The 13,967-nt window shown below is 41.3% G+C and overlaps 1 protein-coding gene across 1 annotated transcript in view; it reads left to right on the top strand.

The window, feature by feature from the left end:
* Positions 1-3,517: 3,517 nt before the first annotated feature.
* The window catches only part of XKR4 (XK related 4), a 242,550-nt gene continuing 232,100 nt past the window's right edge, over positions 3,518-13,967 (top strand). Inside the window, exon 1 of the mRNA XM_075270541.1 lies at positions 3,518-4,510. Within this exon, the coding sequence (XP_075126642.1) occupies positions 3,822-4,510 (689 nt within the window). The 5' untranslated portion in view covers positions 3,518-3,821. The remainder of the gene's footprint in view (positions 4,511-13,967) is intronic.

Genomic DNA, 13,967 nt, shown 5'->3' with positions numbered 1-13,967 from the left:
AGTAGAATATACAGTATATTGTAGTGTAGATGGTATTGTACATTGTAGTGTAGTATAGATTGTAGAGTGGAATATACAGTATATTGTAGTGTAGATGGCATTGTAGATTGTAGAGTAGAATATAAAGTGTATTGTAGTGTAGATGGTATTGTACATTGTAGTGTAGTATAGATTGTAGAGTGGAATATACAGTATATTGTAGTGTAGCTGGTATTGTACATTGTAGTGTAGTATAGATTGTAGAGTGGAATATACAGTATATTGTAGTGTAGCTGGTATTGTAGATTGTAGTGTAGTATAGATTGTAGAGTGGAATATACAGTATATTGTAGTGTAGCTGGTATTGTAGTATAGTATAGATTGTAGAGTGGAATATACAGTATATTGTAGTGTAGATGGTATTGTACATTGTAGTGTAGTATAGATTGTAGAGTGGAATATACAGTATATTGTAGTGTAGCTGGTATTGTACATTGTAGTGTAGTATAGATTGTTGAGTAGAATATAAAGTATATTGTAGTGTAGATGGTATTGTACATTGTAGTGTAGTATAGATTGTAGAGTGGAATATACAGTATATTGTAGTGTAGCTGGTATTGTACATTGTAGTGTAGTATCGATTGTAGAGTGGAATATACAGTATATTGTAGTGTAGATGGCATTGTAGATTGTAGAGTAGAATATACAGTATATTGTAGTGTAGATGGTATTGTAGATTGTAGAGTAGAATATTTGCACATTACAACATAAATGTCAGTGTAGGTTACAGTGCAGATTGTAGTGTAGGCCATAGTGCAGATTATAGAGCACATTGTAGTAGAGTTAATATTGTAGTTTATGGTGTAGATTTTAGTGTAGTGTGGACTACAGTGTAGACTGTAGAGTGTAAATGGTAGCGTATACTTTAGTGTACATTGTGTTTGCATTCCCAATTTATGTATGGAACTTATTAGTATTAAATTTATTTTATCATTAAAGTGTCTTTCAGTTAATATATAAACATTTGCTTTCAGTGAATTATTACATTTTTATAGAAATGCAAAGTTGCATAACATGAAAATGATAAAATTTAGGGGACACTGAGTCCCATATAGATTACTGTAGCAAATCATCTGAGTGCTATATAGAGGATACTTAATGTTATGTATGGAATGCTGTGTGTTACAGACAGGGATACAAAGTGTCATATAGTAGACAATGACTGCTGCATACCATAGAACATGCTGTGTCAATAGGGCAGACTGAGTGTCCTATAGGACATTTTATAAGGAGCACTGACTGTCAGACAGATAGTGCTAAGGATTCCATAGTGGATGACGTGCTCCTATACTGTATGCACTATATGATGCTAAATATCACATTTCACAGGGTAAATGCAATTAAAGTGATCCTGAGTGACTTATAGGGGGCGCTGAATGTCATATCATGGATTAGGAGCATTTCATTGGGGATGATGAATATTATGTATTAAATTGTAACAAACCTATAAGTCATACTGATTGTTCTATGGGGGATGTTTGACGTTTTAATGGGTGATGAGTGTCCTATGGGGGGTAATGAATGTTAAAATTGATGATGAGCACCCTATAATGTATGATGGGTATTCTATATGGTGTCCTGAATGTCATAATTGATGATAAACATCCTACAATAAATGAGGAGCGTCCTATAGGGGGTGCTGAATGTTATAATGGGTGATAAGTTTCTATAATAAATGAGTGTCCTATTTGGGAGGGGGGGCACTGAATGTCATAATGGATGATGAACATCTTAGAATAAATGAGGAGTGTCCTATAGGGGGTGCTGAATGTTAGAATGGATGATGAGCATCCTATAATGGATGATGAGTGTCTTATAGGGTCCTGAATGTCATCATAGTTAATGAGTATGCCATATTGAATGATGAACACCCTATATGGACTGCTGAATGTCATCTTGGATGATGGAATTCTTATAGGGTTGTTGAATGTCATAATGAGTGTCTTATAGGGGTTCTTGAATCTCATAATGGATGAAGAGCATCCTATAATGAATGTCCCATAAAGAGTGCAGAATGCCAGAATGTATGATGAGTTTCCTAGAATGGATGATGAGTGTCCTGTAGGGGGTGCTGAATGTCATAATGGATTATAAGCATGCTATGAATGATGAATATCGTATAGTGGGTGATGAATAATATCATAATGGATGATAAGCAGCACATAATAGATGATGATTGTTCTACATGAGGTCCTGAATGCCATAATAGATGATGAGCATGCTATAATAAATGATGAATATAGAGGGTGATGAGTGTCATAATGGTTGATGAATGTAATAATGGATGATAAGCATCCTATAATAGATGATGAGTGTTCTTATAGATGATAAGCATCCTAAACAGATTAGTGTCCTATAGGGGATCCTGAATGTCATAGTAGATGCTGAATGTCCTATAATAAATGCTGAGTGCCCTATAGAGGGTCTTGAATGTCTTAGTGGATGATGAGCATCCCATAATATATGTTGAGTGTCCTATAGGGGGTCCTGAATGTAATAGTGAATGCTGGGAGTCCTATAATAGATGTCCTATAGGGGGTCCTGAATGTCACAGTGGATGATGAGCGTCCTATAGGGGGTCCTGAATGTCATAGTGGATGATGAGCATCCTATAATAGATGATGATTGCCCTATAGGAGGTTCTGAATGTCATAGTGGATGATGAGAGTCCAATAGGGGGTGCTGAATGCCACAATAGAAGATGAGAGTCCTATGATGGGTGTCCTGAATGTCATAGTGGATGATGAGTGTACAATAGGGGGTCCTGAATGTCACAGTGGATGATGAGTGTCCTATAGGGGGTCCTGAATGTCATAATGGATGATGAGAGTCCTATGATGGGTGTCCTATAGGGGGTTCTGAATGTCACATTGGATGATGAGCATCCTATAATAGATGATGAGTATCCTACAGGGGTCCTGAATGTCACAGTGGATGATGAGTGTCCTATAGGGGGTCCTGAATGTCATAATAGATGATGAGAGTCCTATAATAGATGATGAGTATCCTACAGGGGTCCTGAATGTCACAGTGGATGATGAGTGTCCTATAGGGGGTCCTGAATGTCATAATAGATGATGAGAGTCCTATGATGGGTGTCCTATAGGGCGTCCTGAATGTCACACTGGGTGATGAGCGTCCTATGATGGGTGTCCTATAGGGGGTCCTGAATGTCACAGTGGATGATGAGCGTCCTATAATAGATGATGAGTATCCTACAGGGGTCCTGAATGTCACAGTGGATGATGAGAATCCTATGATGGGCGTCCTACAGGGGGTCCTGAATGTCACAGTGGGTGATGAGCGTCCTATAGGGGGTGCTGCGCCCTGCTCCATTGTGTAGTGCCTGGCAGGACATGACTGCTTTGTGGGTCCCTCTATCCTCGTTTCACCTCTCTCTCCGCCTTGCTGCATCCCCTCCTCCTCCTGCACTGCTAGTGTAAGAGACAGGGGAGGTAAAGCAGAGGAGAGAGGGAAAGGGATGACCTCATCCCATCATCCGCCTGTGTGTGAGGCTGGGGAGGAGGAGGGCTGTGGTCCAGGCAGGGTGGCTGCAGGGTGAGGTTGGCTGGCTCACGCAGACAGGCGGCGCTCTCGGCGGCCCGGCCCAGCCTCTACTCTATGAGGGAGAGGAGGTGGAGGGAAGCCGGGAGGAGGAGGGGCGGAGGCCGGGGCCAGGCAGCGGCTGTCACCTAATAAAGGAGGGATCTGCTCCTCCGTTCTCCCCTCGATTCATCGCTACATTTTTTGATTCTTTTTTATTTTTTTCCCTGCTCCCCATCATGGCGGCCAAGTCAGACGGGATGCTGAAGATGAAGAAGAGCGACGTCGCCTTCACCCCCCTGCAGAACTCGGATCACTCGGGCTCCGTGCAGGGCTTGGCTTCGGGATCTCACCCGGGTTCAGGTGCAGGGGATGGGGGCTGCTCGGACGGCGGCTCCCGGTGCTGCTGCAGCAGAGTGGCCGGTAGCGCCGGGGGAGGGTCTCCGGCGCTGTGCCTGCGCCTGGCCCGGGAGCAGCAGCGCTACTCGGTGTGGGATTGCCTGTGGATCCTGGCGGCGGTGGCCGTGTACTTCGCCGATGTGGGCAGTGACATCTGGCTGTCCGTGGACTACTACCTGCGGGGCCAGCGCTGGTGGTTCGGGCTCACGCTGTTCTTCGTGGTTCTGGGCTCGTTGTCCGTGCAGGTGTTCAGCTTCAGGTGGTTCGTCCACGATTTCAGCACCGAGAACAGCGCCCAGTGCTCTCCGGTGGACGGCAAGACTGCGGCCGCGGCGCCGGGGGAGGTGGACGTGCGACCCTCCACCCCGCAGAGACAGGCGTCTACAGCCAGCAACAAGCCCAACAACCCGGCCGGGGTCGGCAGCAGCAGCACCGCCCGACAAGCCAACACCAGGTCCGCTTCGTGCTCCTTCTGCATCTGGCTCCTGCAGTCATTCATCCATATCCTGCAGCTAGGACAGCTCTGGAGGTAAATACTGCTGCTGCTGCTGCCTATTGTCACTGGGGCTGTGTGTGTATATGGGGGTGTATACAGCCTGTAGACATGTGCTCACCCCACCAGATGGGGGGCTATAGACATGTGCTCCCCTCTGGATATAGGGGAACAACAGGACCTACACACATGTTCACACCTATCTATATGGGGGTGAATAGAACCTATAGCCATGTGCTCACCTCTATATACTGGGCTCTATAGGCATGTGCAACCACCCTGTATATGAAGTGTGTACAACCTATAAACATGTGCACCCCTGTGTATAAAGAACTTATAGCACCTACAGACATGTGCTTACCCCTGCATATGGGCTCTGCAGAACCTAACGACATGTGCACCTCTATATATTTAGAGGGTCTATAGGATATACACATATGTTCTCACCCATGTGCATGGGGTTGTAGAAAACCTATAGACAAGTGTTAACTCCCTGTTTTTTTGGGGGGGGTCTATAGGCATGTACCTTCCTCTGTTTGTGAGGTGTTTAGAATCTTTAGACATGTGCACCCTTGTGTATAAGGAATCTATAGGATCTACAGACATGTGCTCACCCCTGTATGTATCCCCATATACAGATGTGTTCACATCTGTATATGGGGATGTATATACCTATAGAAATGTACTTACCCCTGTACATAGGGGTCTATAGAACCTATAGATTTATGCTCACCCTGTGTACTGGGGTCTATAAAACCTATAAATATGTTTGGCATGGCTGGAGGGTCTATAAATGTATACTCATGTGCTCACACCTATACATTGAGGTCTATAGATCCTATACAAATGCTTAACCATGTATATATTGGCCTATAGAACCTATACACATGTATCTACCCCTGCATATAACCTATACTGGGTGCTGGCAGCACATGGAGTAACCTGTACAAGCACCTGAATGGCGTAAACTTTACAATGTGAACTCAGAGCTGCAGGGGTAGGGGTGTTATTTATGTATCTCCCTGTCTATATGGCTGGCTAGACATGATCTATACATTGATTTTATGGTATATAATGCTTTGAATCAGACCATGCCATCCTTCCCCCTGTATACAGTGAACCCCAAGAGGTGTCCCATTGATAAAGCTTTAAAAGAGTTTACAATGTAACCTTATACCTCAACTGATTCTCTGTGTGCTGAATGTAGAGTTCCCCTTTAAGTAGACTGCTGCTTACAATGGCTTATTGGATCAGATGTTTTTAGTTTCATACAGTCATAGTATAGATGTGTTGACATGATAATGACATTATTGTTATGTATGAGAATTTCATGATCCTATATGTATAGTGGGCACTTATCCTTGAAGCCAGAGAACATACATAGACTGATATTATCTCGACAGTACAGAAAATCCTCCAACAATTTGCAGCAAACCTTACAGCATGCACAAGAGACTTGTAATGGGCAAGGGACTACAGGTGACATCATCGGGATGGGAGAATACAGTGTCTCGTAGACACGTGACATAGATCCTGAGCCATGGTGCTATGTATTGTGTCCAGACATTGTGTCTATAGGTAAATGCAGCTCTGCTTGGACAGTTCTTACAATATGTCAGGGGGTTTGCTAGCTGTCCATTGCACGCTGATGTTGTAGGATACAGTAGGGGTTTCCTATTCTATGACGTGATTGGTTTGTGTTGTACTTGTGGTGTTGAGGATAGTTGTCATACACAGTGACTCCATACACATCATCCGCCTTAGCTTTACTCTTTCTAAGGATGCAGCTTTCGAGAGCCACCAGGCTTCAGCTGCCATCAGCTTTAATACTGTATAGAGAATAGGAGCCCTGCTGTGTCTGCTTAGTGTCAAATTATCTCTGAATACCCGCAATGACTGAAACCACCAGGCCGATGTTTCCAGGCCACCAGAAATGTCTGTCTTAGTGGTCCATTCCCATCTGATCACACAGGTGACTATTTCCATGCACAGATGCTAATGCTGGACTGTGATGCTAGTAGGACAGTCTGGGATGTTCACCATCTTACAAACATGTATGTACCACCATGACTCAAGAGCTCTTATCCATCACATTGTAAGAGGTATTGGGGTAGTAAGCCACATGACAAACATCTTAAAAACCCATTGTGATATGTCCTATTCGGACGTTGTGGGTTAATAGAGGAGGGTCTTTCATTCAGGACCTTCATCAGTGTGTAAGATGTCTACAAAGAGCACACCAGGGATGTCAGTGCAGTACATGGACAGTCTCTTGATATCAGTGAGCAGAATGTAATGCAGCATTCATCCTGAGGAGGCACTGCAGAGGAATTGAATACTTGCCGCCAGATTCTGCAGCGCCATGGATCACTAGCACATGAGACAAGTGATCTGTTTATTTTAGATGGACCATTCTAGAAAAACTATACAATCACTTATATGGGCTAGTCTGTTTTCTAAAATTGCATTCATGTACCCTTTTAGGAACCACTCAATGACAGAGGGGTGTCCTGTTCAGGATCTTCAGGAGTTGGCTCCAAAGAGTGTCCTTACGCTGAAGGATTTGTCTTGTCCTGTACTACACTGGCAACCTATTGATTTGCCATGATTAAAGGGGTTGTCCATGAAATACAAATTTCTAGCAAAAGTCCTCGCAGCACGAGATTGCTGAGACTAATCAGTGACCTAAGGATAGGAACCTGGACCTCACAGGTGATGTATGTGCTTGACCTTCTGGGTCCTTTCCTTAGGCCGCTGATCGGCGTCATCGGTCATATAGAGCGAGGACTTCGGCCTGGGACACCAAAGCACCACGGAGATAGATATATATATCCCCTTCTCCGACCTTCTGGCTAAAATCTGTATTTCGTGGATAACCCCTTTAATTTGTGTCCCAGTAGTTGTCACTCCAGACAGTGTCCCACCTCTCCAGGAGCTGTATTAACAAATTATATCAACAATGTTTTTCTGTTTAGCTCCATGATAGATCAGGCTCTGTTCTATATTGTAACATATAGAGTGCTGGATGGACGCAGGGTGCCAACATTCTGGTTTCAATTACCCTTTGGCCTTTTTGTACCAAGCTGGATGGAGACAATAAAAGAGGACATGTATCTATGAATGCTCCCTTTTGTGGTTATTCCATACAGTTTACATGGCAGGATCCTCCTTGTTCTCAAGGTGTTTCATTGCTGGATAAGGCTACTTGTAGGTTGAAGGTACTCTAATACAAACCCATTCCCTTTAATGGGGTTGTCCACGAATTTCAGGATTCAGGGAGGAGGCCAGGGAAGGTGAAAAAAAAATCATACTCACCTGTCCCTGGTGCTCAGTTGTCCACCACCATTGCCCGGTCTAATGTATGGAGATCTTTTGCTGGCAAAAGTCCTGCGTCGCTTGTGACTCATCGCAAATAGGAAAAGAACCTGTGATGTGTGTGAATGATGTTACATTTTTAATACGGTACTTTTCTTTAAGATAAGTAATCTCAACACCTTCAATATAACTAATTCAGATTTTTCAGCGTTTTTAAAAGATTTTTTTTGACCACCTTAGTGATGACAATCTTTTGATCTCTTGATCTGTTACCAATAGATACTGTCGTGAATGCAGAAACTTTCTATGGTCTTAGGCTAAGTTCACATCGATGTTGGAGTCTCTGCCTAAAATTTTCAGTATAAAACCGTTGGAAACCCGGCAGATGACACTATAGTCTATACGGACTATCTGCGGGTAACCACTTTTTAAGTGGACAAGCTCTCTTGGACCGAAACGATGGAGACTCGATTGCTATTTTGATCCTAGCTTAAGACTTGTCAGAAACTCAGCCACCATGTCCTTATTATGGACACGATATCAAGTAGGGTTACTACATGTATGAGAAGATAGCCTGGACACAATAACTGAGTTTCTGACAAGCCCCTGACTATAGAAAGTTCCTACATTCATGATGATATCCATTGGAAACCAAACAAGGTAAAATACTGTCACCACTAAGATGATTTTAGAAATTTTTTAAAACTGCAAAATTTTCAATTACTTCTAATTGCAAAAATGTTTAACTTTTTATTTTCTAGAACATTAGCTTAAATATGGTTATGTTTATGGTATGTTAAAATCTCTATAAGCTAGAAGTCTACTCCGTTATCCGGTATCTTTCAAGAAAAAAATGGCATAGCTTGCAAATAACAGGATTATAAAATCTTGATCTATTTGTTGCATTTTTTCCCTGTTGCAGCAGATTTTAACAAGTATGACTTGCGTTTTAACGTTTTGCAACTTTTGAAAAAGTAAAAAAGTAAAGAACTTTATTGTGAAACAAATCCATGCAGATTTTGTGTTTGTGATGTTCTTTGTGGATCAAACATTTGGGATAATAACATTAATTAATATCTATATTGTATATAGATGAAACATAGGTAAAGCGATGTATGGTGTGAACCCTCCAAATGGTGCTGCGCTCACATGATTTTCCCACACACGTTGCACCAGATGACAGTCACAAGGTCAGACTGAAGGATGGATTTGTATGGGAATGAGCAGTGTTGGTGACTATAGGCAGTGTATAGCCATGATTTGGGTGGAATTATTTGTTATTTTTGTGTATTATTTATGCAGTGTTTTGAGTTTGCTTTGATACATTTAGTGTATTTCTTATTCTGTGTACTGTGTAATGCTCAGTGTGTAAAGCTGGTGGATTCAGGACATGTGAGTGGGTGTTGTGTGGTACATGGAGCGATCTATTGATCTATATACCGGATACGCCGTGCTTGTCATTGTATTACAGTGTACACATTTTCCTTTAAAATAGATTTACGTGACAGGCTTTTATCTCAGGAAGTGAGGTCAAGCTGTAGTAAAAGTATTGAAGCTCAATGTATTACTCTTATACTTGATCTTGACTTATCAAATAGGACTAGAGATTCCAGGCTGTCTGAATAGCGCCATAGTAAAGTAAAATAAGGCGACACGTGCTCATCATATTTTATTGTTGGCATCTTCTCTCTTTGGGGTTATCTTATTATAATTATTATTTTAATAACTCTTTGTAATCACAATTTTAATCCTCTTTTCTTATAAATTTGTGTTGCGCTGCTCCCGTATTATAGTTTTCTGGAAATAAGATATTGGTGACCTATTCTTAAAGGGGTTTTCTAGTATGAACACATGTGATCTATCTGAAAGATAGGTCATGAATTTCATATTTGTGGAGGACTGACATTTGCCACCCCCATCAATCCAGCAGCTGATACACAGAGAATGTAGCAGGAAGCAAATAGCTCCGTTCTCTGTGTTGTGGCTGAACAGAGTCACTGCAGTTTAGCCCACATTCAAGTAAATGGGAGCGGATCTGCAATACCTGATCTGGCCACTATATAGAGAACAGATCTGTCTGATTCTTCTGCCATTCTTTGTGTATATGTTGCCGAGAACATATAATTGATAAGGGTGCCGGGTGTTTTAGCCCCACTGATCTGATACTGATAACCTATCTTTAGGCTACGTTATTAGTATTTTTAACCTGGAAATCCCCTTTAAGATAGGTTGCCTATATTAGACTAGTGGGGTCCAACATCTGGGACCCCCAGAGATCAACTGATTGATGAGACATCACATTCATTGATCTTTTGGCCAGTTTACTGCTCAATTACTTAAAAGGGGATGTTCTGCACTGTACTTGATAAGTGAAGAGGTCACTGTGCCCAGCCAAATACTGTGATGTCTTCAAGTATCTGATCTGTATGGGTCCCTGGCCACCTTATAATGATGACATATCCTATGGACGGGATGTCTTGAAAAATCCCTTTAATTTCTTAGTAGGTAGGGATTTTAATTGGGTTCGTCCAATTGAATGGGAGTCACTACCTACTTATATATTACTGCATATAGTCCTCCTGTAACTTTAGGTAAATGCCGCAGTATCATCCCTTGGGGTCCACATTTAATATAGGGTGTACTATAACATTATATAACTATGACATATGATGCACAGATGGGCCAACTAGCCAGAGAACAAAATTATTTCTCCAGTAGATCAAAGCTTTGATGCATTAATGGGCCATCAGGCAAACCCTATTTGGAGCTGACTGTGGGGGCAATGGCATGACATTAGTCTATTTCACAAATAACCCCTATTAACTTATTAATAGATGGTATATGGGATGTCTCAGGAGTTGGAGACTGTAAAGTTTGATTATGTTTGCTCCTTATAAGTTTACTGCTAGTTTAAGGAAAACCTTTCATGTCCTCTGATATCGGTGGTATTATACTGTATAACGCCATAAAGCTGGTAGTAACCTTTACTGTATGCTCTCCATTTGCAGAGATAACAATGTTGTTAATTTCGGTACCAATATCCCTGCACTGTCAGAGGGGCCAACATTACAGCTAAGCATCATCGCTGTCAGTATGGAACGCCCCCCTGATGGTTCTCTTCCATAGTCTTGTATTGTGAAGGGGGACGACCCTCACAGCCCTGCGATATCACTAAACTTTAAGGCCGGCCCTCTGACAGTGCAGTGATATCGGTGGCCAAACAGTACCGAGGCACATACCGGCAAGCTGATATGAAAAGACGCCTTTAAACTTCCTGAGCTGTAGATCTGTTTAATACACAGCATATTAATATTATCTCTAATATATCTGTGCATGGTATACAGCCCTATATGTCATCCAAGACAGAAGAAAATCATCTCCATGCACCTAGTTAAGAGATTTCTTTTTCGCTTACATCCTAAGAAGCAGCACAAATAAATGTAAGTTATAGAGGCTTTACATGAAATTTAAATAGCACTCTAAGAATATGGCTGGCTAGCCAACCACATCATGATAATAGCTGAGTTTTCCCTCGACACATTGCGTATACTTGCCTGTACTCCAAAACTCATTAACATAGCTTCTGAAAAGAGCAGTATACATAATAGCATCAAAAATCATCCTTAATTCGCTCATGCAAAATAAAGCTTGTGCTATTCTTTTCCAATCTTAGCAATTACCGCAGATAAGTGAAACAATTATAGAGAAACAAACACATCCAGAATGAAAGCTGCTTATATGAAAAAGCATTTCTTATAGGCACAAGCATGGAGGGAAAACTTTTTTTCCTCCTTGTGGAGCAGAAGGAGTTGGGGTACGGTCCTTGGACAGCAATGGAAGAAACTTTTTGGAAAAAAAAAAGTTCAATGGGGAGAATATCAAAGGTGGGGAGGGGTATATGGATTTACGATGCTGGTGAACATGTCGTAAATTGCAGAAAATGTATTAAAATGATGACTGCATATTAGACACTTTTAGGTATAAAAAGTGTCTAATCCTATAATGAATTTCGGATATGCTATGTTCGTCCCTATTTAGCGTCCCCAATAGATATAGATCTGGAATATGTATCTGACTGTACTAGGATTTTAAGCTTTAAACAAGACTGGAATAACAATCTGCTATTATTATGGCCATACACATTAGACCATGGTCGGCCAAACCTGTTTTATCAGTCATTGGCATACACAGACATCATAGGGACCTATAGCGAAATATAGTAAGGTCCCGCAGTGATGTTTTATTGAGTCTGTAATGCTTTATTAATATGATTCGCATTCTGCCACCATATTTTTTTACATGTATTTCATATTAGACAAATGATATAAATACATTGATAATATTTTGTTAAATTATGAATTCTATTTTTATGACGCATCGCTATTAATATGTTGCTCATTGTGCCACCATAGTTTTCAATTTATTCACACCAGATAACTGGTACAAAATTCATTGCCAAATAAAGCTCTAAAGGGGCTCTATCAGCAATATTATGCTGTATGAGCCCCACGTATGCGTGAACAGCCTTTAAAAAGGCCATTCAGGCACTGGTGATCTAATTTTAAATCCTCTGCCCGTTTTAAAATAAAACTATAAAAACATATATGTAAATGATACCTGAACGTGCACTCTGGGCGGTCGTGCACGATCCGACGTCATCTTCGGTCCCTCCTTCCTCTTCTTTCTTCATCCAGCAACGTCCTACTGTCCTGGCTCTTCTCCGCCTTCATCTTCTTTTCTTCCGGATATGAAGACGTTCGTGACCGTTCTGCACATGCTTACGTAGTTCTAAGGCTACTTAGAACTACAACAAAAATGGCGGCGGCGCGTGCACAGTAACGCTCCGGAGGGAGCTTTACTGCGCACGCGCGGGATTTGAACACAACCCGCCGGAAAAACAGAATATGAAGGCGGAGAAGATCCAGAAGAGGAGGACGTCGCTGGAAGAAGAAAGAAGAGGAAAGAGGGACCGAAGATGACGTCGGATTGTGCACGACCGCCGAGAGTGCATGTTCAGTTATAATTTACATATGTTTTTATAGTTTTATTTTAAAACGGATGGGGGGTTTAAAATTAGATTATCGGTGCCTGAATAACCTTTTTAAAGGCCATTCACACATACATGGGGCTCTATCAGCATAATTTTGCTGATAGAGCCCCTTTAAAAATGTTTACAATGCTTCCCCTAGTGGCAACTGCAGGAATATACAGTGGATCAGGAATCTGAAGTTGTTTAGTGTCTATATCGGCTGCCTGGTCTTCCTACATGATAACAGGTAGGAAGGAAAAATAAAATCAGGCATGTTGAGTTTTAACATGCCCCATCCTTTGTTCTCCAAGGGGCCAAGCCATAGCCAGAGGCGCCCTATTCTCTTCCTGTGTACATAAAGTCGGAAGGAATAGTGTTCACTGATACTAAAGGTGTTTGTCACCTTACATGATACTCCGAGTGAATTTCCAGGAGATTCCATAAATTCCATTGTTTAGGCTCAAATTATAATATTTACTATTTAATCTATTATTTTAGTTAAAATTTGGTAATATCAGAAATTGTGGGACTTTACATGACCTTTCTATGGGTGTATCCCATACATTATATCTCTACCACAGAGGCCATGTATATGATCTTGTTATTTAATAAGGATAAGCCTTCAGTATCTTACAAAATGTATATCTAGTGGAGAATATCAAGAGCTTCAAATACCTGAAATCCTGAAAGGATAAGGACATTCATCTAATAGAAACCTGGCTGTGAGATTTCTCTAGGTCTCATTGACACTAATAAGCCTAAATATAAAAGATGTAATAATAAATGTCTCTAATACAGTATTAATGTGTATCATATGAATCATAAAAAGTAACAGTATTATCACCTCGCTTCACTGCGTCTCACCTATGGAGGAATAAATAGTCACATTGCCATAGTGCAATAAGTATAGAATATTTTGGCATACGGGTCTATTATAAATGTTATTTTTATTAAAGGGTCTCTATCATTGGGAAAAGTCATTTTTAACTAATCACATCCTTGCATAGGCCTTAGAAATGCTATTCCACACCTACCTTTAGTATGTAAATTGCCTCAGTCCGTTTTTATCCATGTGCTAATTATACGGGTGCCTGATACATCGTGCACCCTCTTTGCTATTGTTTCCTATGGGTGTATACAGCACAGGCT

This window comes from Leptodactylus fuscus, chromosome 4 (genome assembly GCF_031893055.1).
Source record: "Leptodactylus fuscus isolate aLepFus1 chromosome 4, aLepFus1.hap2, whole genome shotgun sequence".
In the NCBI taxonomy this organism is placed as follows: Eukaryota; Metazoa; Chordata; class Amphibia; order Anura; family Leptodactylidae; genus Leptodactylus; species Leptodactylus fuscus.
This window is presented reverse-complemented; position numbering and strand designations above follow the sequence as displayed.